Source organism: Eptatretus burgeri, chromosome 13 (assembly GCF_056783735.1).
Source record: "Eptatretus burgeri isolate ZD-2024b chromosome 13, Ebu_testis_v1, whole genome shotgun sequence".
Classification (NCBI taxonomy): Eukaryota; Metazoa; Chordata; class Myxini; order Myxiniformes; family Myxinidae; genus Eptatretus; species Eptatretus burgeri.
In genome coordinates this window covers 19093978-19116621 of record NC_140973.1, presented here as the reverse complement: position 1 = coordinate 19116621, position 22644 = coordinate 19093978, and the positions used below count along the sequence as shown (strand labels likewise).

General features: G+C 44.8%; 1 protein-coding gene across 2 annotated transcripts in view; it reads right to left on the bottom strand.

Moving 5' to 3' along the window:
* Positions 1-22644, bottom strand: part of LOC147013988 (pantothenate kinase 3-like) — a 71378-nt gene that overhangs the window by 47410 nt on the left and 1324 nt on the right. For both annotated transcript variants that reach the window (XM_085851509.1, XM_085851508.1), the window contains exon 2: positions 11181-11533. In XM_085851509.1, the coding sequence (XP_085707635.1) occupies positions 11181-11533 (353 nt within the window). The remainder of the gene's footprint in view (positions 1-11180; positions 11534-22644) is intronic.

The window sequence follows — 22644 nt, the reverse complement described above, 5'->3', positions numbered from 1 at the left end:
ATGGTTTGTGTGAGGGAAATGGCACGAGTGAGTGGAAGGCCGCGAGTGAGTGGAGCCACGTGTGCAAGGGAAATGGCATGCGTGAGTGAGCGGCCGAGTGTGAGAGAGACAGCGTGTGCAAGGTCGCTGTGTGTAAGGGAGATGTCGGTCGGCATGTGTGAACATGCAGCCGCGTCTCCCGGTGTGAGTTTAATGGTGAGGTGTGTTAGCGTCGTAACACGCGGGAGTGCTTGTGTTGAATGGCGACGGAGACTGCGACAGAGGAAAGAAAGCCGAGTAGCGGCTGTAGATGTTTTGCGCACCGTGCCGGGTTCACCCAGCAGCGAGCACGAGGTCCGTGCTGTGCAACGCACGAGGCCCCCACGTGCTCGCTTGCGAGAGTGAAGTCCCGGTCCGGAAACGCACGCGGTGGATTTGCCGATCCCGCGGACGGACAAAGTTTAGGCAGGATTATGGATTTGGACCGGACGGGTTCTCCACGCGATCGTGTGTGTTAAGCTCCAACGGGCAAAGCACATGTGTTCGCGTGGGGAACCCCTCGAGACATGGGGCTTGTGTTTTTTTTTTATGCGCACGGTGACGTCATGGCTGCACGCGGGGTTGGAATCCGGCAGGAGGGGTATCCCTGCCGGATGGTACCGTCCAAGGAGGGACGAGGTACACGTGCAGCTGCATGACGTCACGGGCAGGTGCAAAGTGCGCGAGCTGTGAGTTGCCGCGCTGGTGCTGCGCATGTGAAAAAAAAAAAAAAGCAAGCCTCACTTTCGGGTGAACAGGATTCCTGGGCAAGGGGTGGAAGACCCCCTTGACCAGGGCACAGGATGGAAATTAGTTAGGGGGAAGGGTTAGCTTAGTTAGACCGGCTCCATGGGGCAGGGGTAAGTCCTCATGGGGCCCGTGGAATGGATCAGTTAGAGGGATTTGGATGAGCTTTAGGTGGGGAAATAAAAGTTATTTTAGAGATTTGGAGACAGTGACAGCCTTTGGATGTGTAGAGTTGACGTAGTTTAGCTACGTAGTGTTAAAAGGAACGTGCTACTAGTTTAAGGGACGACGTGGGAGCACGAGTTAGTTAGCGGAGGTAGTTAGAAGGATGGCAGAGTTCAGCGGTGAGTGTGTTGAAGAGTTGGTGAGTGAAGTGGAAGCATGTGCTTGGTGAGTGAGTGAGGCCAGCGGGTCTGTGTGAGTGGAGCGAATGGGGAATGCATGGTGCGATGAGTGATTGGGGGGAGGAGTGACTCCCGCCCAAGGGACCCCGGGGTCAGTATAAAGTGAGTTAGGGGGTTAGTCAAATTTACAAAATGGAGGTCGTTTTGTTGTTGGTGGGAGTGTAGGCTCGAAACCCGTTTGGAGGGGTGCAGGAGCCGTGTTGACGGGCTGGGAACGTGGCTGCGAAAGGTGAGTATCGCTGAGTGGGTACCCCGGGCACCAGGCTAGTCGGCCGTGGTAGGCCAAGGGCCCATGGAGGGCCGGGATAGCGTAGTGGGCACGGGTGCGCCTGCTTGGTGCGGGGGCCCGGGGTGCCATTAGCCTCGTGGGCAGTGTTGTGGGCACGGGTGACCCTCGGAAAGGGGCCTGGGAAGCCAGCCTGCCACGTGTGCGTTTCAGGGGAGGTGCCATGGGGGGCACTCCCCGGTGTTTAGGGAGCTGGTAGGCTCGGAGGCAGTGTAGTGCCCGGGGGTGCCATAGCGGGAGATTCGGCAGAGGGTCGTGCCTGCCAAGGGGAGCCACGCGTCCCAGCCATGAGACCGTGTGAGGGCACGGAGAGAAAATTGGGGGGGGAGGCCCGAAATTATAAGGACACCAACACAGGCGACGGGAATCTGGGTTGTTAGAACCAATAGTTTAAGCGAGAGGCGCTTGTTGAAAGCCCCGGGGTAGTTTAACAGTTAAATGGTTAGGGTAGATAGGAAGTGTACCCCTCCGCACCATCCATCCCCTCGCTCTCGTTGTGGGCCGCTGGACCCACTTTGTGTTATAGATCGCTGAAGTCTGGGGAGGCCATTCTGAGGCTTGAATTGGGCCTCGACAGAGGACGCGAGCTCTCCCTTGTTCCCCTCCGGGAAGGGAACGTAGGGGTTGGGAGTAGGCTAGGTGACAGGATAGGTTAGCCGAACAAGGACAGTACAGGAGGTTAGGGGACGATTTATAGTGGGGAAGTAAAAATAAAAAAAATAAGTGGGGGCTAAATTGGTTTTTCACAAATTAAGGGGGTGGGTATGGACGGTGACAGGCAAAGGCTTGTGGCGAGGCAGTTGTCCTGAAACAACTTGCCTTTGCCTCATGGAAAGCAAACCCAACTGAGGGCAATCTCAGTTCTTTCCACAAAGCTCGGAACAAGTGCGTATCTACCCTCAGGAGAGCCAGAAAACAACATCTTTCTCATCTCAAGTCTGAACTCTCAAACCTCTCTCCCTCCTCAAAATCCTGGTGGCGTTTAATCAAATCTGTTTCTGGTGTATGTTCCCCCTCCATCCCCTCCCTTACCTCAAATGGCCGCACTGCTGATTCCACACGTGATAAAGCTGAATGTCTAAACTCAGTGTTTGCAGCTAAATCTTGTGTCCTAAACCCATCACTATCTTTACCCACTTTACCCAGTCGCACCCAACTGTCCCTGGACTCTGTATCCTTTTCTCCTGACAAGGTGGAGAGCTTGCTTTCAAACCTCGAGTCAGATTCTGCAACCGGTCCAGACGGCATCAGCCCACGTGTCCTCAAAGCCTGCTCTTCTGCTCTTGCTCACCCTCTCTCTGTTCTATTCACCCTCTCATTTGCCCAAGGTCATCTGCCATCTGCTTGGAAATCTGCTAACATCACTGCCCTGCATAAAAAAGGTGCAAAAACAGATCCCTATAACTACAGACCAATCAGCCTTCTCCCAGTCATCAGCAAGGTGATGGAATCCATCATCGCCTCAGATATGAAATCCTTCCTCTTCTCCAATGGCTTGATTTCCAATCATCAATTTGGTTTCAGACCAGGTCACTCTACCCTGGATATGCTGCTTCTGCTCTCCCATCAATGGATGGAGGTCCTCAATGCCAGACAGGAAATCCGAGCCGTATCCCTGGACATATCACGTGCTTTTGACACAGTCTGGCACCCTGCCCTACTCACCAAACTCTCTTCCCATGGTATTCAAGGCCATCTTCACTCATGGCTCGCAGACTTCCTCTCCTGTCGCAGTCAACGTGTGGCCCTAAATGGAGTTCTTTCATCCCCTCTTCCTGTGCAGGCTGGAGTTCCTCAAGGTAGCGTTCTGAGCCCTGTTCTTTTTCTGGTTTTCATCAATGATCTCTCGGACTCTCTGGAAAATCCTCTATTTCTCTTTGCCGACGACTCCACCCTCTGCCGTACCATCTGTCATCCCTCAGACCGGCAAGCAGCAGCTTTTTCACTCACTGCAGATCTGGATAAAATCACAAACTGGTCCAACACGTGGAACATGTCTTTCAATCCAGACAAATCTCACACTCTCACTATGTCTCTTCGAAAGGACCGTTTACAAAACCCCCCCATCCACTTTCTCAACAATCCTCTGGAAGAAGTCTTTTCTTTCAAGCTTCTAGGTCTCACTATCTGCCATGACCTTTCCTGGGAAAGTCACATTTCCAACCTCGCCTCAAAAGCCAGTCGCCGACTGGGAATCCTCCGTCGTGCTAAGTCCTTCCTCGGCCCTCTTGAGCTCCTGACCACTTACAAAGCTTTTGTCCGTAGCCTGATGGAGTACTGCTCTCCCCTCTGGGCTGGTGCTCCTGCCTCCCACCTTTCTCGGCTTCACGCTGTCGAAACCAGGACATTTAAGATCATCGGCATCTCCCGCAATGAAGCTGAGTCTTTGGGCCTCTCACTCAATCACCGCAGGTTGGTCGGTGGTCTTTCTGTCTTCTACCGACTCCTCTCCAGCCTTGCCCCCCCTGCTCTCTCTGCGATTTGTCCCCACCACATTTCCACAGGGCGCTCAAGGTCCGCCAACAACCCCCTTCTGGTAAAACTACCAAAATCACGAATCACTGCTCATCTTCACTCTTTCATTCCTCTTTTTTCCCGCCTTTGGAATAAACTTCCTCACTCTATTCTTTCCCATTCTTCCCTCCAGGCTTCCAAACAGCTGTTCACCACCACCTCTTATCTTCCCCCATCCAAATCCTCGATCTCTTCTACCCCCGATAATCCACCCAAGCCCACTTCCTTCATTTCTCCTGCTTTCCTTCCTGAAAGTCCCTGAAATGTCCATCTTCTCTTCGCCATGTTCCCTGTCCCATCCCCATCCCTCTCCCTTCCACAGTTCACCTAATGTGTCTGTTCCCCACTGTTTTGTCCCTTCCACTCCCGCCCCTCTTGTCTCATGCCTCCTTGCTGTGAGTTGTGTGTTAGCTCTCATACGAGCCTCGACCAAGGTATACAAAAAAAAAAAGGCGATAGGTTGGGAGGGAGACCGTAGGGTAGGTCCGAGCCCGCCTTCCGAGTGGCCAGCACCACCGCACTCCCTCCACCAACCTCCACTGAGCGGCAAAGGCCGGCCAGCTTCATCTGCTGGCTGCGTTGCTGCAAGGCAAAGGCCGGCCCACTTCATCGGCAGCTGTTGTTTTGCTGCAAGGCCTGTGCCGGTCCGATTGTCTGCAGCTGCTGTGCTTCAAGGCCTGTGCCGGCCAGATCGTCTGCCGGCTGTGTTTGCCTGCAGCGGCCTTGTTCTGCAGGCTGTGTTGCCTGCTCGCCTTTGCCATGCCCACTGCCCCTGTTCACCAGCCCCCGTTCAATTTTTGCTTTGCCCCCCTTGTTCATTGCCATGTGCACCAGGATCAGAAAGCAACAGTTTGCAAGCTGCAAGAACTGCCCTGTTGGCAGCTACAACACGGGCCTGCAGTGGCAGCCCGTGCACCGTGTTTGCGTCCATCCATTCATCCATCCATTCGTTGTGTTCATTGCGTGTGCCACTTGAGCTGGCACGGAGACTGCGTTTGTGCAGCCCATGCACCGTTGTGGTTCACTGGGTTCATTTTAAAAAGGGAAGGCCTTGGACTGCGTGTGAGCAGCCGGCCACGTTCCCTGTCACCTGCATTGTTTGAGTCAGAGACTGCATGCGAGCAGCCTGGCTCCCTGCTAACTGCTTTCTTTTTGCAGAGTCCATTGATCCTGGGCCATGGTTTAGTGTAAAATTTGTAAGTTAAGGTTAAGATGTACTGTAAATATGAGTGCGCCCCCGGCATGTCTGTCTTAGCGCCGGCAATTTTATTTAAGTCGTCCGTGTGAGTGGGTTTGTTTAGGTAGTTACTCAGCCCTCAGGTTATTTATTTTGGGGACACGAATACCATGAATGTCGCACTCAGGGATCCGTAGGTAAAATGTACTAGGGGAAAACTACACATGATGGCACACGAAAATTTGACGACTCAGGACGAGTCTGTAAAAAGGGGAGGGGGTAGTGTTGTGGTTGACGAAATTCGCAAACCACCATTCAGGTCCCTTAGGTGAGATATCTCTGTAAGTATATGTGTAGTTAGTCCAAACCCGTTGTTTAGAGGGAATAAATGTCATTCATTCGGGCTGCGACCCTTTTAGATAGCCGTTTTTCTTTTACTATCTTTATTTTGGACCAGCCGCCATTACTACCACCACAACCACCACCAACCACGTCTCAACAGCCATCACACAACAACCACCAACCGCAACTCCGCTTCACAACAACAGCCACGAGCCTTGCCATCATATCTCGCTCTCGCAACCATCGCATCACCGCCATTCCTGCGCTGCTTGTGGGCACCGATCCTGGACTCGTACAGGGCGCGCACCGAGCAGCGGGTGCAAAAACACCAGCCTTTCCGAGAAATCGGATCAAAAACGATTCACGCCCACTTCTGTTCCGTCCTATCAGCGAGCGTGGGGCGATTTGGCCCGCCTCCAGGTGCGTCGGAGTATAATCGCTATATGCAGATTCGCGGATCAAAAATCATTCACGCCCACTTTTCCTCTGTCCAATGGGGAGCCAGCCAGAGGTGAAGGGTCGAAGGTGAAGGAGCGAAGCCCCGGGGGCAATAAAGGGCGCGTTCGCTCGCCGAAAAGGCAGTAGTTGAGTTGGAAAGAGTTGTTGAGGGAGTTTCTGAATCGGGAGAGAAAAAGAGTTTCTGAATCGCAGTTGGACGGAGTTGAGAAGAGTGGAGAGTGGGAGAGTTGGAGAGTTGTGGCGGCGGCGAAGGCAGTCGAGAGGGCGCTCGTGTCAGAGTCGGGGAGCTGCGGAGAGGGGAGGCCGGTAACGCGACCGAGGTCGCGGTGGAGTCGCTCGTCGCGGGACCCAAGCCAGCGAGATATCCTCATTCCCCCAAGCATCAACAACCCCCTCCTGTTTCCCCCCGCGCTGAGATAGTGTGAGAAGGGGGCCCCGTTCCCACCCCATTCCAGGCAGTGCCAGCGAGGCCCGCGGAGTCGGGGCGCCACCGCCATTTTGCGGCTCATTACCAGACGGGTAGGCTCGACGCGGTCTCGGCCCCAGGCCCGTCTGCCCCCCCCCTCATCGTTGAGGGTGGTCCCTTTTTCTTTTGCTTTGAGTATACGTGTTGTCGGCGCCGTCTGCGAAGTAAAACTGTATAAGTGTTGCCGTGTGCTCGGTAGTCGGTAGTAGATCTGCATTGTTACATTTGCTTTTTGTGCAGAATTGTCGTGCTTCTTCTACTTTTACATTTGCTTTTGGTGTATAATTGTATATGTGTGCTTTCCGTTTGCCGCGGAATAAATGTGCTTTATGTTGAACTGTTTTTCCCGTTTCGCTTCGTCTTTTCCTTTATTGAATCTCCATCTTACTTCACGTAAAGGGTTGGTCGTGGGCTAAATACGCCCGATAATTAATCGAACCGTCGAGGTTGACGATAACACCGCTCGGTTATCCCGATAGTACGGAACGGGTCGCTTAAAGTGGCCCGTGTCCGAAGTCGACCTGCGGCGAGGTGCGATCGCCGGTCTACCCTCCGTGTGGGTACTTAGGTAGGTCGAATTTGGCGAGCAACCCTATCCCACGCGGGGGGCCGATTGGCACGATCGTGGTGAGGCCGAAAGGCCCACCCGTGACTAGTTCCCGGCGTTAGTCCGAGAGGGTCACGACGGGATTGTCCGTCCGGTGGGCGACGTGCCGCGATTCGAGTTACGTGGCCGCTCGCACGCCGGCGGGCGTGAATCCGCAACAATATATATTTATATATATATATATATATATATATATATATATATATATATATATATATATACATATATATATATATATATATATATATATATATATATATATATATATATATATATATACATATACATATATATATATATATATATAAATAGAGTTTAGCCCCATCTCTCAATTGTGAAGAATCACTTTAAAAATTCTCGGATCCAAATTCGGATCTTCACCAAAATTGAATCAATTCTTCTTCCTCACGCACCCAACATGCCCACCAAATTTCATCCATATCCATCAACTTTTTAAGATATCCTGCACACAGACAGATAGACAGAGGGGTGAAAACATAACCCCCTTCACCTTCGGTGGCAGATGTAATAAAAGCAGTCACAGTGCAAGCCAATCACAGGGATCTTCACCCCAGCAGATTCAATATTCTAGTCTGGGCATTACCGAGTTTAACCACATGTTCTGAATGTGTTGTCATCTCGTCGTTGCAAAATAATGATTGTCCGAATAATTAACAAACAAGATATTTTCCATAATACTGCAGGAAAAATAAGTACAAAACAAATCCTGACTACAATCCGCAAGACAGAGAGACAGAGAGACAGAGAGACAGAGAGACAGAGAGACAGAGAGACAGAGAGACAGAGAGACAGAGAGACAGAGAGACAGAGAGACAGAGAGACAGAGAGACAGAGAGACAGAGAGACAGAGAGACAGAGAGACAGAGAGGCAGAGAGGCAGAGAGGCAGAGAGGCAGAGAGGCAGAGAGGCAGAGAGACAGAGAGACAGAGAGACAGAGAGACAGAGAGACAGAGAGAGAGAGAGAGAGAGAGAGAGAGAGAGAGAGAGACACAGACACAGACACAGAGACAGAGAGACAGAGAAGGAGATAAAGGACAGATAAGTAGAAGAGAGATGACGTCAGATGCTCCAACTCGAGTTATGATCTGCAAAATGATTTTCAGAGGGTAGATGACCTTTGACCTTTATGTTACAGTCCATACGTTTGTCAAGTATTGTTGAAATATCTTGAGTGGTTCACAAGTTGTTGCGGTAACAGATTTTAAATTAAAGGGAATGTGACCTTAAGCCTTTGAACTTTTTGATCCAAAATGTAATGAGTTCATCCTTGTGTCACATACATGAAACTGGTATGGTAGGTTCATGGTATGTCCTAGTTATGTGTGAGAAAGAACCGTTGCTATGGATGCTTTTGTTGGCTAGTAACGGCTGAAAAACGACTAAATTCGACTTGATCGACTAGTCGACAGTCCATAGCAATGACAAGTTTGGTCAAAATCCCTTCAACGGTTCACAAGTTATCACGGCAATGAAAATCTGCAACACACGCATGCACGTGTCGTGGGCCTGGGCGGTTAAGTTTAAATCCCCCCCGACCCAATTGTGGTGGACGGGTGGTTAACACCGACCAGCCCGGATAGCCGAGCGGTTTTCCTTAGGAGGCGGATATGTGATCTTCAGATATCATCGTGTGTGCGGGAACAGCATTGGTGGCACTGGTGGAGCGACGGAAGCACAGCACAAGGGGTTTATACTCGAACCTCGCGCCAAATACATGGACACAGCAACTGAAAATAAACGTGGGGATTTCATGAAAATCGACAAGTATTTACAAGGGTACAAGTCAGAATGTAATAATAATAACATGAAGTAAATTAAGATCTAAGTCGAGGCGTCTCTACACATGGACTTAAATACAGACAAGGGGGAAACGAAATAAAAGAACGAATAATAGAACTTTGGAATCGAGGCACTTCGTCCTGCATAGGTAGATGCGCCCAAAATGGCACCGAGCCACTCTCTTGCAGCGGGAAACGTACGCGAGGAAATTTGTGAGCGGTATTCAATGCCAAGGCTCAGAGACCGCGTTGCGGCTTCCTCGTCAATCATGCTTACCGATATGCTCTGTGCAGAATTGTGCCACTCCCTTTGGTAACATACATGAGGCTTCGAGGTCCGTCTCTCACGACCAGCCAAGAGTCAATGGCCAGCGTCTTGCTCAATACGCGAGCCAATTCACAGCATGACACGAGAATGATGCAGCCATTTCGTCGTGCCGAGAGGAGAGCAAAGCAAGATCCACTGTCCCAGCCACGTTCCTCTCACAACGACTGCGAACCTTCTTCCACCTCTGAGCGTGGCTTGCTGGCACGAAACCCAGGAAGGCGGGGCCTCTGCCTGCTCCGCTCGTTTTGCTTGCTTGTTATAAAAAAAAACACAACTCCTTCATGGCTTGTAAATGCAAAAACATAGGAATAGGTCACAGGGGCAATCACATACTGGGGGAAATTATCCTTATTCACTATCTAATTAAAACACCACACCACCCCCTGTGTGGTGACAACACTTAAGCTCACAGTTTCCCTACTTAATATACATTGAGATGTCTCCTACACATACACGGACCAACCAAATCGATTCAATCCTAACTTTGCTATGAAATTCCTCCATCTACCCCCACAACCGTAACACACGCATGGACAGATAACCCGAAAACATAATGCCTCCAGCGCTTTCAGCTGCGGCAACATAAATTGGGAGTGGGGGTTGAAGGGAGATTCGAATCACGTATATTATGTACACATGAGGTTAAAATGCCAAACAGAGACTTACTCTCATTGCCAAAAAAACCCCCCATTCAGGGCTAAGGCTTTGTTTTCCGGTCCACAATGCACGGATGCAAATCATAGCCCTTAACAAGCGGTTGTGTATCGTGTCATGGTTTTCTTGTCTTTATATCCCCATTGACCCGTACCAGTCTCGGTTGCATAATGGTGAGAGCGTCTGCTCCGAGTCTGGGAGCTCGGGGGTTCGAATCCCAGCCGAGTCATACCAAAGACGAAAAATGGTATATGCTGCTTCCTTGTAATGGTACACATTCAACATATAACAAGGAAAGAGCATGGACAACAACCATAAGTTGCAAACAATAGCACAGGCTTTGATGGGCCAAATGGAATCCATCCATTGGGACCGTCCTCTGTGCAGAGCGTTGGTGCTGCCTAAGCAATCTCCTTGGCTATTGGACACAATCCTGGACAGGTCACCACTCCGACACAGGATACCAGCAAGCTGGCACTCATTTTGCTGACCTCAGAAGGATGACAGGCAGAGTCAACCCCACCTGGTATTAATTCAACAGTCGAGCGGGATTTGAACTCAGGATTTGAGGATCCCAAGCCCACCACCCTAACCATTAAGCCAACACCAGGCATAAATGGAATCCTCTTGCATACAAGTTCTTTGGAAGAGAACTCTCTTGTTTCACCAATGATTTCATTAAAATGTGAAAGCAACATTATGTGTGTGGTTTGAATTCAGTTTAAAAATCGATTGGATCCATTGATGCATTCGCGTCGAATTCTACTTCGTAGTAACTGCATTATTCACATCAATTGAACTTGCACAACTCTTTGTTTACCTTGCACACCACTTGCCCATTGTCCTCTAATCTAACCGCAGATTAAACAAACTTTTGTACAATGCCCTTTAAAAACCACAATGCACATTTTTCCACATTAAATGCTCTTTACTGCTCTCAGCTTCTCACTACGTGGGAAGCTGAACCAAGAGTCAAAAAACAAGTTTTCATACGCATTAGAATTGTAAGTTTTTTTCAAGTGTAAAAATAAAAGTTCAGGTCGTTACAACAATAAAAATTTTATGACTTGATCCTCTAACAGGGAACTATGATCTTAATCAGAATTTCTTATGACGATTCATCAAAGTGATTGATGATGATTCAGTATTTGTGGCGTCTGCAGAACATGTTGGTAAATAATTAATTTTTTTAACAGTGAGTGAGCTTGAAATATGAACTTGTACAAACCCCAAATACAGGACAAGGACAATGGCAGATATCAATGTACTGTAGATAAATTTTAATCCTGGGATCGTCACAACATGAGCAAAGCGCACAGATGGAAACTAAAAGACCAAGCTGCATCATGAATACCAAATACAGAAGTCAGACACATACCTGGCGGAAGTCCTGCTCAAATTTGTAAGCTCCCCCACCCGTAGCACACAGAGCAGTGTGCAGACTGCTGAAGCGCTTGTCACGTCCCATGGCCAGAAAACGTGGCATGTCTGCCGTTGGAAAGCGAATACAATGGAGAGTGCCAAGACGACCACTGAGACACAAGTCTCGCATCTCCAGGTGCACATCCCGCACCCCAGTACTACCATAAGCTACATTAGATGTGAGGTAGTGACGAATGCTTCGCAGGCTTTCAACTTCTTCTTCTTCCTCCTCTGCCGTGATGTCCTTGGGTTCGAAATAAGCAAGCTTCACAAGCGTTCCTCCAATATCCAAGCCAAACCAAGGAAATGCTGACAAAAGAAACAGCATTGACTTATTAGAACAATAACACAAATTCATATATATGTAAATAAATAAATAAATAAAAAAAAATATATATATATATATATATATCTTCCAAAAAATAAATGTCATTTTCTGCCAACTCATCTCCCCAACTCATCCACCAAGCTTTGTTACAACTCATCCACAACCTTTTGAAATATCACCTGATATATAGTTTTCAGCTCGCCTGTATACAGAATGTTCGTATGTATGTTCGTCATCTAAAGTGGTTGCCATGGCAACCAGGATGCTGTTTTCCATCCGTTCCTGTCCGCACTCTACCTCCAAAAGTTTTCAACTTTCACGTTTCATATTTGGTACATAGGTACAGACTGTGGAGACAGTGTGTCGCGACATACGTTCGTCATCTAAAGTGGTTGCCATGGCAACCAGGATGCTGTTTTCCATCCGTTCCTGTCCGCACACAAACTCCCAAAGTTTTCAACTTTCACGTTTCATATTTAGTACATACTGTGGAGACATACGTTCGTCATCTAAAGTGGTTGCCATGGCAACCAGGATGGTGTTCTCCATCCGTTCCTGTCCGCACTCTACCTCCCAAAGTTTTCAACTTTCATGTTTCATATTTGGTACATAGGTACAGACTGTGGAGACGGTGTGCCATGACATACGTTCTCCATCTAAAGTGGTTGCCATGGCAACCAGGATGCTGTTTTCCATGTAGTAGCACAATTCTGTATACACCTTCTTTCTTGTTCGGACGTATATTGTGCTCACTTGCGCTCTTGTTACTGATTACAATATACAAGTACATATATTGCTTTAAAATTTATTGGATCAGACTTCACTGCAATGCTTTATAAAAAAAATATTAATTATTAGACGAGTCTTTTAAAAACGATAGATGTATAAACAGGCGAGCATTGGATGGCTTTGACACCAACTCTGGTTGGTCTCATCTGAATGCAGAAGAAAGACTTCAAAAATTAAAAAATGCTCACGTCTGGATCCAGATTCAGATCTTCACCAAAATTGAATCGATTTGGCCTCGTCATACACCAAACCTATCCACCAAATTTTGTCCGAATCCGTTGAAAATTATTCGAGATATCGTGCTATATATCGTTTTAGCCCCATCTGTCAATGGTGAAGAATCATTTAAAAAAACAATTATCAGATCCGTATCCGGATCTACACCAAAATCTAATCAATTCATCGTTGTCAGACACCAAACCAGCTCACTAAATTTCATTAAATACCGTCCACAACTTTTTGAGATATCCTGCACAAAAATAAACAAACAGACAAATAAACAAACAAGCAGTCATAGACTGGTACTTACGAAATTGTCAACTTGACCTCTGACCTTGTCTAATAAAAACTGTCTCTTGAGAAGGTAGCGACGCAAACCAGAAGTTTCTACGATGATTTTCTGGACCAAACCATCAAAAATCAAATGTTTTGGATGTTTGACCTCACTGTGACCTTGACCTTTGAACGATTTTGACCAAAATCTAATCAGCGCTAGCCACCACCATCCTGAATCAGGTGGTGTAATTTGACATTGGAAGCTTCTTCCGTTCTCGAGTTATCATTTTTTGGATGTTTGACCTCACTGTGACCTTGACCTTTGACCAATTTTGACCAAAATCTAATCAGCACTAGCCATCAGCCTCCTGAATCACATGGTGCAATTTGACATTGGTAGCTTCTTCCGTTCTCGAGTTATCTGCACCAAACCATCAAAAATCGAATATTTGACCTCACCGTGACCTTGACCTTTGATCGATTTTAACCAAAATCTAATCAGCACTAGCCATCACCGTCCTTAATCACGTGGTGTAATTTGACATTGGTAGCTTCTTCCGTTCTCGTGTTATCGTGCCTACAAACAAACAAACAAATGGAAACGTAAGGCATCAATATACTTACGAAATCTTTAGATTTCGTAAGTAACAAGCAGTCATAGACTGGTACTTACGAAATCGTCAACTTGACCTCTGACTTTGTCTAATAAAAGCTGTCTCTCGAGAAGGTAGCGACGCAAACCAGAGGTTTCTATGATGATTCTCCACCAAACCATCAAAAATTGAATGTTTTACCTCACTGTGACCTTGACCTTTGACTGATTTTGACCAAAATCTAATCAGCGCTAGCCATCACCCTCCTGAATCACGTGGTGTAATTTGACATTGGAAGCTTCTTACGTTCTCGAGTTATAACTATTTTTTGGATGTTTGACCTCACTGTGACCTTGACCTTTGACCTATTTTGACCAAAATCTAATCAGCGCTAGCCATCACCCTCCTGAATCACGTGGTGGAATTTGACATTGGTAGCTTCTTCCGTTCTCGAGTTACCGTGCCTACAAACAAACAAACAAACAAGCAGTCATAGACTGGTACTTACGAAATCGTCAACTTGACCTCTGACCTTGTCTAATAAAAGCTGTCTCTTGAGAAGGTAGCGACGCAAACCAGAAGTTTCTACGATGATTCTGTACCAAACCATCAAAAATGGAATGCTTTGGATGTTCGACCTCACTGTGACCTTGACCTTTGACCGATTTTGACCAAAATCTAATCAGCGCAAGCCACCACCCTCCTGAATCACGTGGTGTAATTTGACATTGGAAGCTTCTTCCGTTCTCGAGTTATCATTTTTTGGATGTTTGACCTAACTGTGACCTGGACCTTTGACCGATTTTGACCAAAATCTAATCAGCACTAGCTATTAGCCTCCTGAATCAAGTGGTGTAATTTGACATTGGTAGCCTCTTCCGTTCTCGAGTTATCTGTACCAAACCATCAAAAATCGAATATTTGACCTCACCATGACCTTGACCTTTGACCGATTTTGACCAAAATCTAATCAGCACTAGCCATCACCCTCCTGAATCACGTGGTGCAATTTGACATTGGTAGCTTCTTCCGTTCTCGAGTTATCGTGCCTACAAACAAACAAACAAACAAACAAACAAACAGAAACGTAAGGCATCAATATACTAACGAAACAGTAACAAGCAGTCGTAAGTAAGTTTCGTTTTTCGTAACAATTTCGTAAGTAACAAGCAGTCAGAGACTGGTACTTACGAAATCGTCAACTTGACCTCTGACCTTGTCTAATAAAAGCTGTCTCTAGAGAAGGTAGAGACGCAAACCAGAAGTTTCTACGATGATTCTGTTCCAAACCATCAAAAATCGAATGTTTGACCTCACTGTGACCTTGACCGTTAACCGATTTTGACCAAAATCGAATCAGCACTCGCCATCACCCTCCTGAATCACGTGGTGTAATTTGACATTGGTCGCTTCTTCCGTTCTCGAGTTATCTGTACCAAACCATCAAAAATCGAATATTTGACCTCACTGTGACCTTGACCTTTGACCGATTTTGACCAAAATCTAATCAGCACTAGCCATCACCCTCCTGAATCACGTGGTGTAATTTGACATTGGTAGCTTCTTCGGTTCTCGAGTTATCGTGCCTACAAACAAACAAACAAGCAGTCATAGACTGGTACTTACGAAATGGTCAACTTGACGGTTAAGACCACAAAAGGGGAATCCTACAGCAGATCAAGTTGACAAGTTAATTTATCTTATACTTTTAATTAATCTATAAACTCGTATGTGAAAATACATGCCGTGGATTCAACACATTTCTCAACTGCAATTGCGAACTCACCCCAGCTAATCTATATGGCAGCAGCAGCCAACTGATACATGATTGACATTTGGCAGACTATGCAATTTTCAAACAGCACATTTTGTGAACCACTCATAATGTATTGGAAATAAAATATATATTTTGTTGGAATGAACATTCAGTTTACAAAATGTTCTCATATCAATAAAATTTAAAGTTGTCATTAAAATCTTGTTCAACAAGTACTGTCCCAAACATAGAAGATTAACATGTAAATTGACTTTAAAACGAGCGCGTAATGCCGTGTGTTACAATCCCCCTCATAAGCATAATCTTCAGTTTAGCCTCAGATATGACACCCGACATAAATCTCATAAAACATCCGATTTTACCAGAATTTCGACAAACGAGTTTTAAGCGTCCTAAGCGATCGCAAAAACCGAAGACAAAATTTAAATCGAAGTTAAAACGAACTTGTAACGTCGAGTGAAGCAAAAATACTCCATTTCTCCACATGAATTTCCGGAATTATGTTTGACCTCACGGTGACCTTGACCTTTGACCGATTTTGACCAAAATCTAATCAGCACAACCCATCACCCTCCTGAATCACGTGGTGTAATTTGACATTGGTAGCTTCTTCCGTTCTCGAGTTATCGTGCCTACAAACAAACAAACAAACAAACAGAAACGGAAGGCATCAATATACTAACGAAATCTTTCGATTTCATAAGTAACAAGCAGTCATAGACTGGTACCTACAAAATCGTCAACTTGACCTCTGACCTTGTCTAATAAAAGCTGTCTCGAGAGAAGGTGGAGACGCAAACCAGAAGTTTCTACGATGATTCTGTTCCAAACCATCAAAAATCGAATGTTTGACCTCATTGTGACCTTGACCGTTGACAGATTTTGACCAAAATCTAATCAGCACTCGCCATCACCATCCTGAATCACGTGGTGTAATTTGACATTGGTCGCTGCTTCCGTTCTCGAGTTATCTGTACCAAACCATCAAAAATCGAATATTTGACCTCACTGTGACCTTGACCTTTGACCGATTTTGACCAAAATCTAATCAGCACTAGCCATCACCCTCCTGAATCACGTGGTGTAATTTGACATTGGTAGCTTCTTCCGTTCTCGAGTTATCGTGCCTACAAACAAACAAACAAGCAGTCATAGACTGGTACTTACGAAATGGTCAACTTGACGGTTAAGACCACAAAAGGGGAATCCTACAGCAGATCAAGTTGACAAGTTAATTTATCTTATACTTTTAATTAATCTATAAACTCGTATGTGAAAATACATGCCGTGTATTCAACACATTTCTCAACTGCAATTGCGAACTCACCCCAGCTAATCTATATGGCAGCAGCAGCCAACTGATACATGATTGACATTTGGCAGACTATGCAATTTTCAAACAGCACATTTTGTGAACCACTCATAATGTATTGGAAATAAAATATATATTTTGTTGGAATGAACATTCAGTTTACAAAATGTTCTCATATCAATAAAATTTAAAGTTGTCAGTAAAATCTTGTTCAACATGTACTGTCCCAAACATAGAAGATTAACATGTAAATTGACTTTAAAACGAGCGCGTAATGCCGTGTGTTACAATCCCCCTCATAAGCATAATCTTCAGTTTAGCCTCAGATATGACACCCGACATAAATCTCATAAAACATCCGATTTTACCAGAATTTCGACAAACGAGTTTAAGCGTCCTAAGCGATCGCAAAAACCGAAGACAAAATTAAAATCGAAGTTAAAACGAACTTGTAACGTCGAGTGAAGCAAAAATACTCCATTTCTCCACATGAATTTCCGGAATTATGTTTGACCTCACTGTGACCTTGACCTTTGACCGATTTTGACCAAAATCTAATCAGCACGAGCCAACACCCTCCTGAATCACGTGATGTAATTTGACATTGGTAGCTTCTTCCGTTCGAGTTATCTGTACCAAACCATCAAAAATCGAATATTTGACCTTACTGTGACCTTGACCTTTGACCGATTTTGACCAAAATCTAATCAGCACTAGCCATCACCCTCCTGAATCACGTGATGTAATTTGACATTGGTAGCTTCTTCCGTTCTCGAGTTATCGTGCCTACAAACAAACAAACAAACAAACAAACAAACAGAAACGGAAGGCATCAATATACATACGAAATCTTTAGATTTCTTAAGTAACAAACAAACAAACAAGCAGTCATAGACTGGTAGTTACGAAATCGTCAACTTGACCACTGACCTTGTCTAATAATAGCTGTCTCGAGAGAACGTAGCGACGCAAACCAGAAGTTTCTAAGATGATTCTGTACCAAACCATCAAAAATCGAATGTTTTGGATGTTTGACCTCAGTGACCTTGACCTTTGACCGATTTTGACCAAAACCTAATCAGCGCTCGCCACCACCCTCCTGAATTACGTGGTGTAATTTGACATTGGGAGCTTCTTCCGTTCTCGAGTTATCTGTACCAAACCATCAAAAATCGAATATTTGACCTTGCCGTGACCTTGACCTTTGACCGATTTTGACCAAAATCTAATCAGCACTAGCCTTCACCCTCCTGAATCACGTGGTGTAATTTGACATTGATAGCTTCTTCCGTTCTCGAGTTATCGTGCCAACAAACAAACAAACAAACAAACAGAAACGGAAGGCATCAATATACTGACGAAATCTTTAGATTTCGGAATTAACAAACAAACAAACGGAAGTCATCAATATACTTAAGAAATCTTTGGATTTCGTAAGTAACAAGCAGTCATAGACTGGTACTTACGAAATAGTCAACTTGACCTCTGACCTTGTCTAATAAAAGCTGTCTCTCGAGAAAGTAGCGACGCAAACCAGAAGTTTCTACGATGATTCTGTATCAAACCATCAAAAATCGTAACGTCGACCGAAGCAAAAATCTCCATTTCTCCATGCAATTATACCTTAATGTAACTCAACGACGTGTCTGCTCGAACGCACTGCATCATGGGACGACCCGTGACGCGTCGAGTGAAATATTTTTTATACAATCTTAAAACGTCTCAAAAAACATCCGATTCTTACCAGAATTTCGACAACCGAGTTTAAGGCGTCCTAAGCGATCGCAAAACCGAAGACAAAATTAAAATCGAAGTTAAAACGAACTCGTAACGTCGAGCGAAGCAAAAATACTCCATTTCTCCACGTGAATTTACGGAATTATGTTTGACCTCACTGTGACCTTGACCTTTGACCGATTTTGACCAAAATATAATCAGCACAAGCCATCACCCTCCTGAATCACGTGGTGTAATTTGACATTGGTAGCTTCTTTCGTTCTCGAGTTATCATGCCTACAAACAAACAAACAAGCAGTCATAGACTGGTACTTACGAAATCGTCAACTTGACCTCTGACCTTGTCCAATAAAAGCTGTCTCTTGAGAAGGTAGCGACGCAAACCAGAAGTTTCTACGATGATTCTGTACCAAACCATCAAAAATCTGATGTTTTGGATGTTTGACCTCACTGTGACCTTGACCTTTGACCGATTTTGACTAAAAATCTAATCAGCGCTAGCCATTACCCTCCTGAATCACGTGGTGTAATTTGACATTGGAAGCTTCTTCCGTTCTCGAGTTATCATTTTTTGGACGTTTGACCTCACTGTGACCTTGACCTTTGACCGATTTTGACCAAAATCTAATCAGCGCTAGCAACCACCCTCCTGAATCACGTGGTATAATTTGACATTGGAAGCTTCTTCCGTTCTTTAGTTATCATTTTTTCATGTTTGACCTCACTGTGACCTTGACCTTTGACCGATTTGACCAAAATCTAATCAGCGCAAGCAATCACCCTACTGAATCACGTGGTGTAATTTGACATTGGTAGCTTCTTCCGTTCTCCAGTTATCGTGCCTACAAACAAACAAACAAACAAACAAGCAGTCATAGACTGGTACTTACGAAATCGTCAACTTGACCTCTGACCTTGTCTAATAAAATCTGTCTCTTGAGAAGGTAGCGACGCAAACCAGAAGTTTCTACGATGATTCTGTATCAAACCATCAAAAATCGAATGTTTTGAATGTTTGACCTCACTGTGACCTTGACCTTTGACCGATTTTGACCAAAATCCAATCAGCGCTAGCCACCACCCTCCTGAATCACGTGGTGTAATTTGACATTGGAAGCTTCTTCCGTTCTCGAGTTATCATTTTTTGGATGTTTGACCTCACTGTGACCTTGACCTTTGACCGATTTTGACCAAGATGTAATCAGCACTACCCATCAGCCTCCTGAATCAGGTGGTGTAATTTGACATTGGTAGCTTCTTCCGTTCGAGTTATCTGTACCAAACCATCAAAAATCGAATATTTGACCTCACCGTGACCTTGACCTTTGACCGATTTTGACCAAAATCTAATCAGCACTAGCCATCAGCCTCCTGAATCACGTGGTGTCATTTAACATTGGTACCTTCTTCCGTTCTCGAGTTATCGTGCCTACAAACAAACAAACAAACAAACAAACAGAAACGGAAGGCATCAATATACTTACAAAATCTTGAGATTTCGTAAGTAACAAACAAGCAGTCATAGACTGGTACTTACGAAATCGTCAACTTGACCTCTGACTTTGTCCAATAAAAGCTGTCTCTGGAGAAGGTAGTGACGCAAACCAGAAGTTTCTACCATAATTCTGTTCCAAACCATCAAAAATCGAATATTTGACCTCACTGTGACCTTGACCTTGGACCAATTTTGACCAAAATCTAATCAGCACGAGCCATCACCCTCCTGAATCACGTGGTGTAATTTGACATTGGTCGGTTCTTCCATTCTCGAGTTATCGTGCTTACAAACAAACAAACAAACAAACAAGCAGTCATAGACTGGTACTTACAAAATCGTCAACTTGACCTCTGACTTTGTCTCATAAAAGCTGTCTCTGGAGAAGGTAGTGACGCAAACCAGAAGTTTCTACCATAATTCTGTACCAAACCATCAAAAATTGAATTTTTGACCTCACTGTGACCTTGACCTTTGACCAAAATCTAATCAGCACGAGCCATCACCCTCCTGAATCACGTGGTGTAATTTGACATTGGTAGCTTCTTCCGTTCTCGAGTTATCGTGTCTACAAACAAACAAACAAACAAACAAGCAGTCATAGACTGGTACTTACGAATTGTCAACTTGACCTCTGACCTTATCTAATAAAAGCTGTCTCGAGAGAAGGCAGCGACGCAAACCAGAAGTTTCTACGATGATTCTGCACCAAACCATCAAAAATCGAATGTTTAGGATGTTTGACCTCACTGTGACTTTGACCTTTGACCGATTTTGACCAAAATCTAATCAGCACAAGCCATCCCCCTCCTGAATCACGTGGTGTAATTTGACATTGGTAGCTTCTTCCGTTCTCGAGTTATCTGAACCAAACCATCAAAAATCGAATATTTGACCTCACTGTGACCTTGACCTTTGACCAAAATCTAATCAGCACTAGCCATCACCCTCCTGAATCACGTGGTGTAATTTGACATTGGTCGGTTCTTCCATTCTCGAGTTATCGTGCTTACAAACAAACAAACAAACAAACAAACAAACAAACAAGCAGTCATAGACTGGTACTTACAAAATCGTCAACTTGACCTCTGACTTTGTCTCATAAAAGCTGTCTCTGGAGAAGGTAGTGACGCAAACCAGAAGTTTCTACCATAATTCTGTACCAAACCATCAAAAATTGAATTTTTGACCTCACTGTGACCTTGACCTTTGACCAAAATCTAATCAGCACGAGCCATCACCCTCCTGAATCACGTGGTGTAATTTGACATTGGTAGCTTCTTCCGTTCTCGAGTTATCGTGTCTACAAACAAACAAACAAACAAACAAGCAGTCATACACTGGTACTTACGAATTGTCAACTTGACCTCTGACCTTATCTAATAAAAGCTGTCTCGAGAGAAGGCAGCGACGCAAACCAGAAGTTTCTACGATGATTCTGCACCAAACCATCAAAAATCGAATGTTTAGGATGTTTGACCTCACTGTGACTTTGACCTTTGACCGATTTTGACCAAAATCTAATCAGCACAAGCCATCCCCCTCCTGAATCACGTGGTGTAATTTGACATTGGTAGCTTCTTCCGTTCTCGAGTTATCTTAACCAAACCATCAAAAATCGAATATTTGACCTCACTGTGACCTTGACCTTTGACCAAAATCTAATCAGCACTAGCCATCACCCTCCTGAATCACGTGGTGTAATTTGATATTGGTAGCTTCTTCCGTTCTCGAGTTATCGTGCCTACAAACAAACAAACAAACAAACAAACAAACAAACAAACAGAAACGGAAGGCATCAATATACTTCCGAAATCTTAAGATTTCGTAAGTAACAAACAAGCAGTCATAGACTGGTACTTACGAAATCGTCAACTTTACCTCTGACCTTGTCTCATAAAAGCTGTCTCTCGAGAAGGTAGCGACGCAAACCAGAAGTTTCTACGATGATTCTGTTCCAAACCATCAAAAATCGAATGTTTTGGATGTTTGACCTCACTGTGACCTTGACCTTTGACCGATTTTGACCAAAATCTAATCAGCACTAGCCATCACCCTCCTGAATCACGTGGTGTAATTTGACATTGGTTGCTTCTTCCGTTCTCGAGTTATCGTGCCTACAAACAAACAAACAAACAGAAACGGAAGTCATCAATATACTTACGAAATCTTTAGATTTCGTAAGTAACAAACAGAGGACGGAAGTCATCAACATACTTACGAAATCTTTAGATTTCGTAAGCAACAAGAAAGATGTCATGCACAGCACGATACTTGCGAAATCGATCAAACAAATTTGACCTTAAAAAATAATTGATGGTTGGATTAAATGACGAAATATGCAAACACTCTTCAAATATCAAGTCAATCGAAAGAAAATTAACAATTTTAGAAATTTCAACCAAGTCGACATCAAAAATACTCGTTTGTCGAATTCAATGACCAGATATGCAAATCCTCTTCAAATTTCAAGTCAATGGGATGAAAATTGAGGATTTTGGAAAGTTCACCCAAGTCATTGACCTTTGCCCATGTTGACCTCAAAAATAGTTGGTGGTTCAATTCAATGAACAAATATGCAACTACTGTTCAAATGTCAAGTTAATCAGATATGAAAATTGACCATCTATCTATAATTCCAGCAATCTCCATGTGTCTGTCTGTGACCGCCGTTTCTCGACAACCACTGGTCCGATCTAATTGAAACTTGCCAGCTATATTGCTGGGGACCTGAGTATGTGCCTTTTCAAGGTTTGATATTAATCGGACAAGTGGTTCCCAAGTTATGGCCATTTATTTACCAAACCAATGACAGGACACGGTGCTATGACATCACAATTGACGTCACAATTCTTCTTGTTTGATATGACGTCACAATTGACGCTGGGGACCTG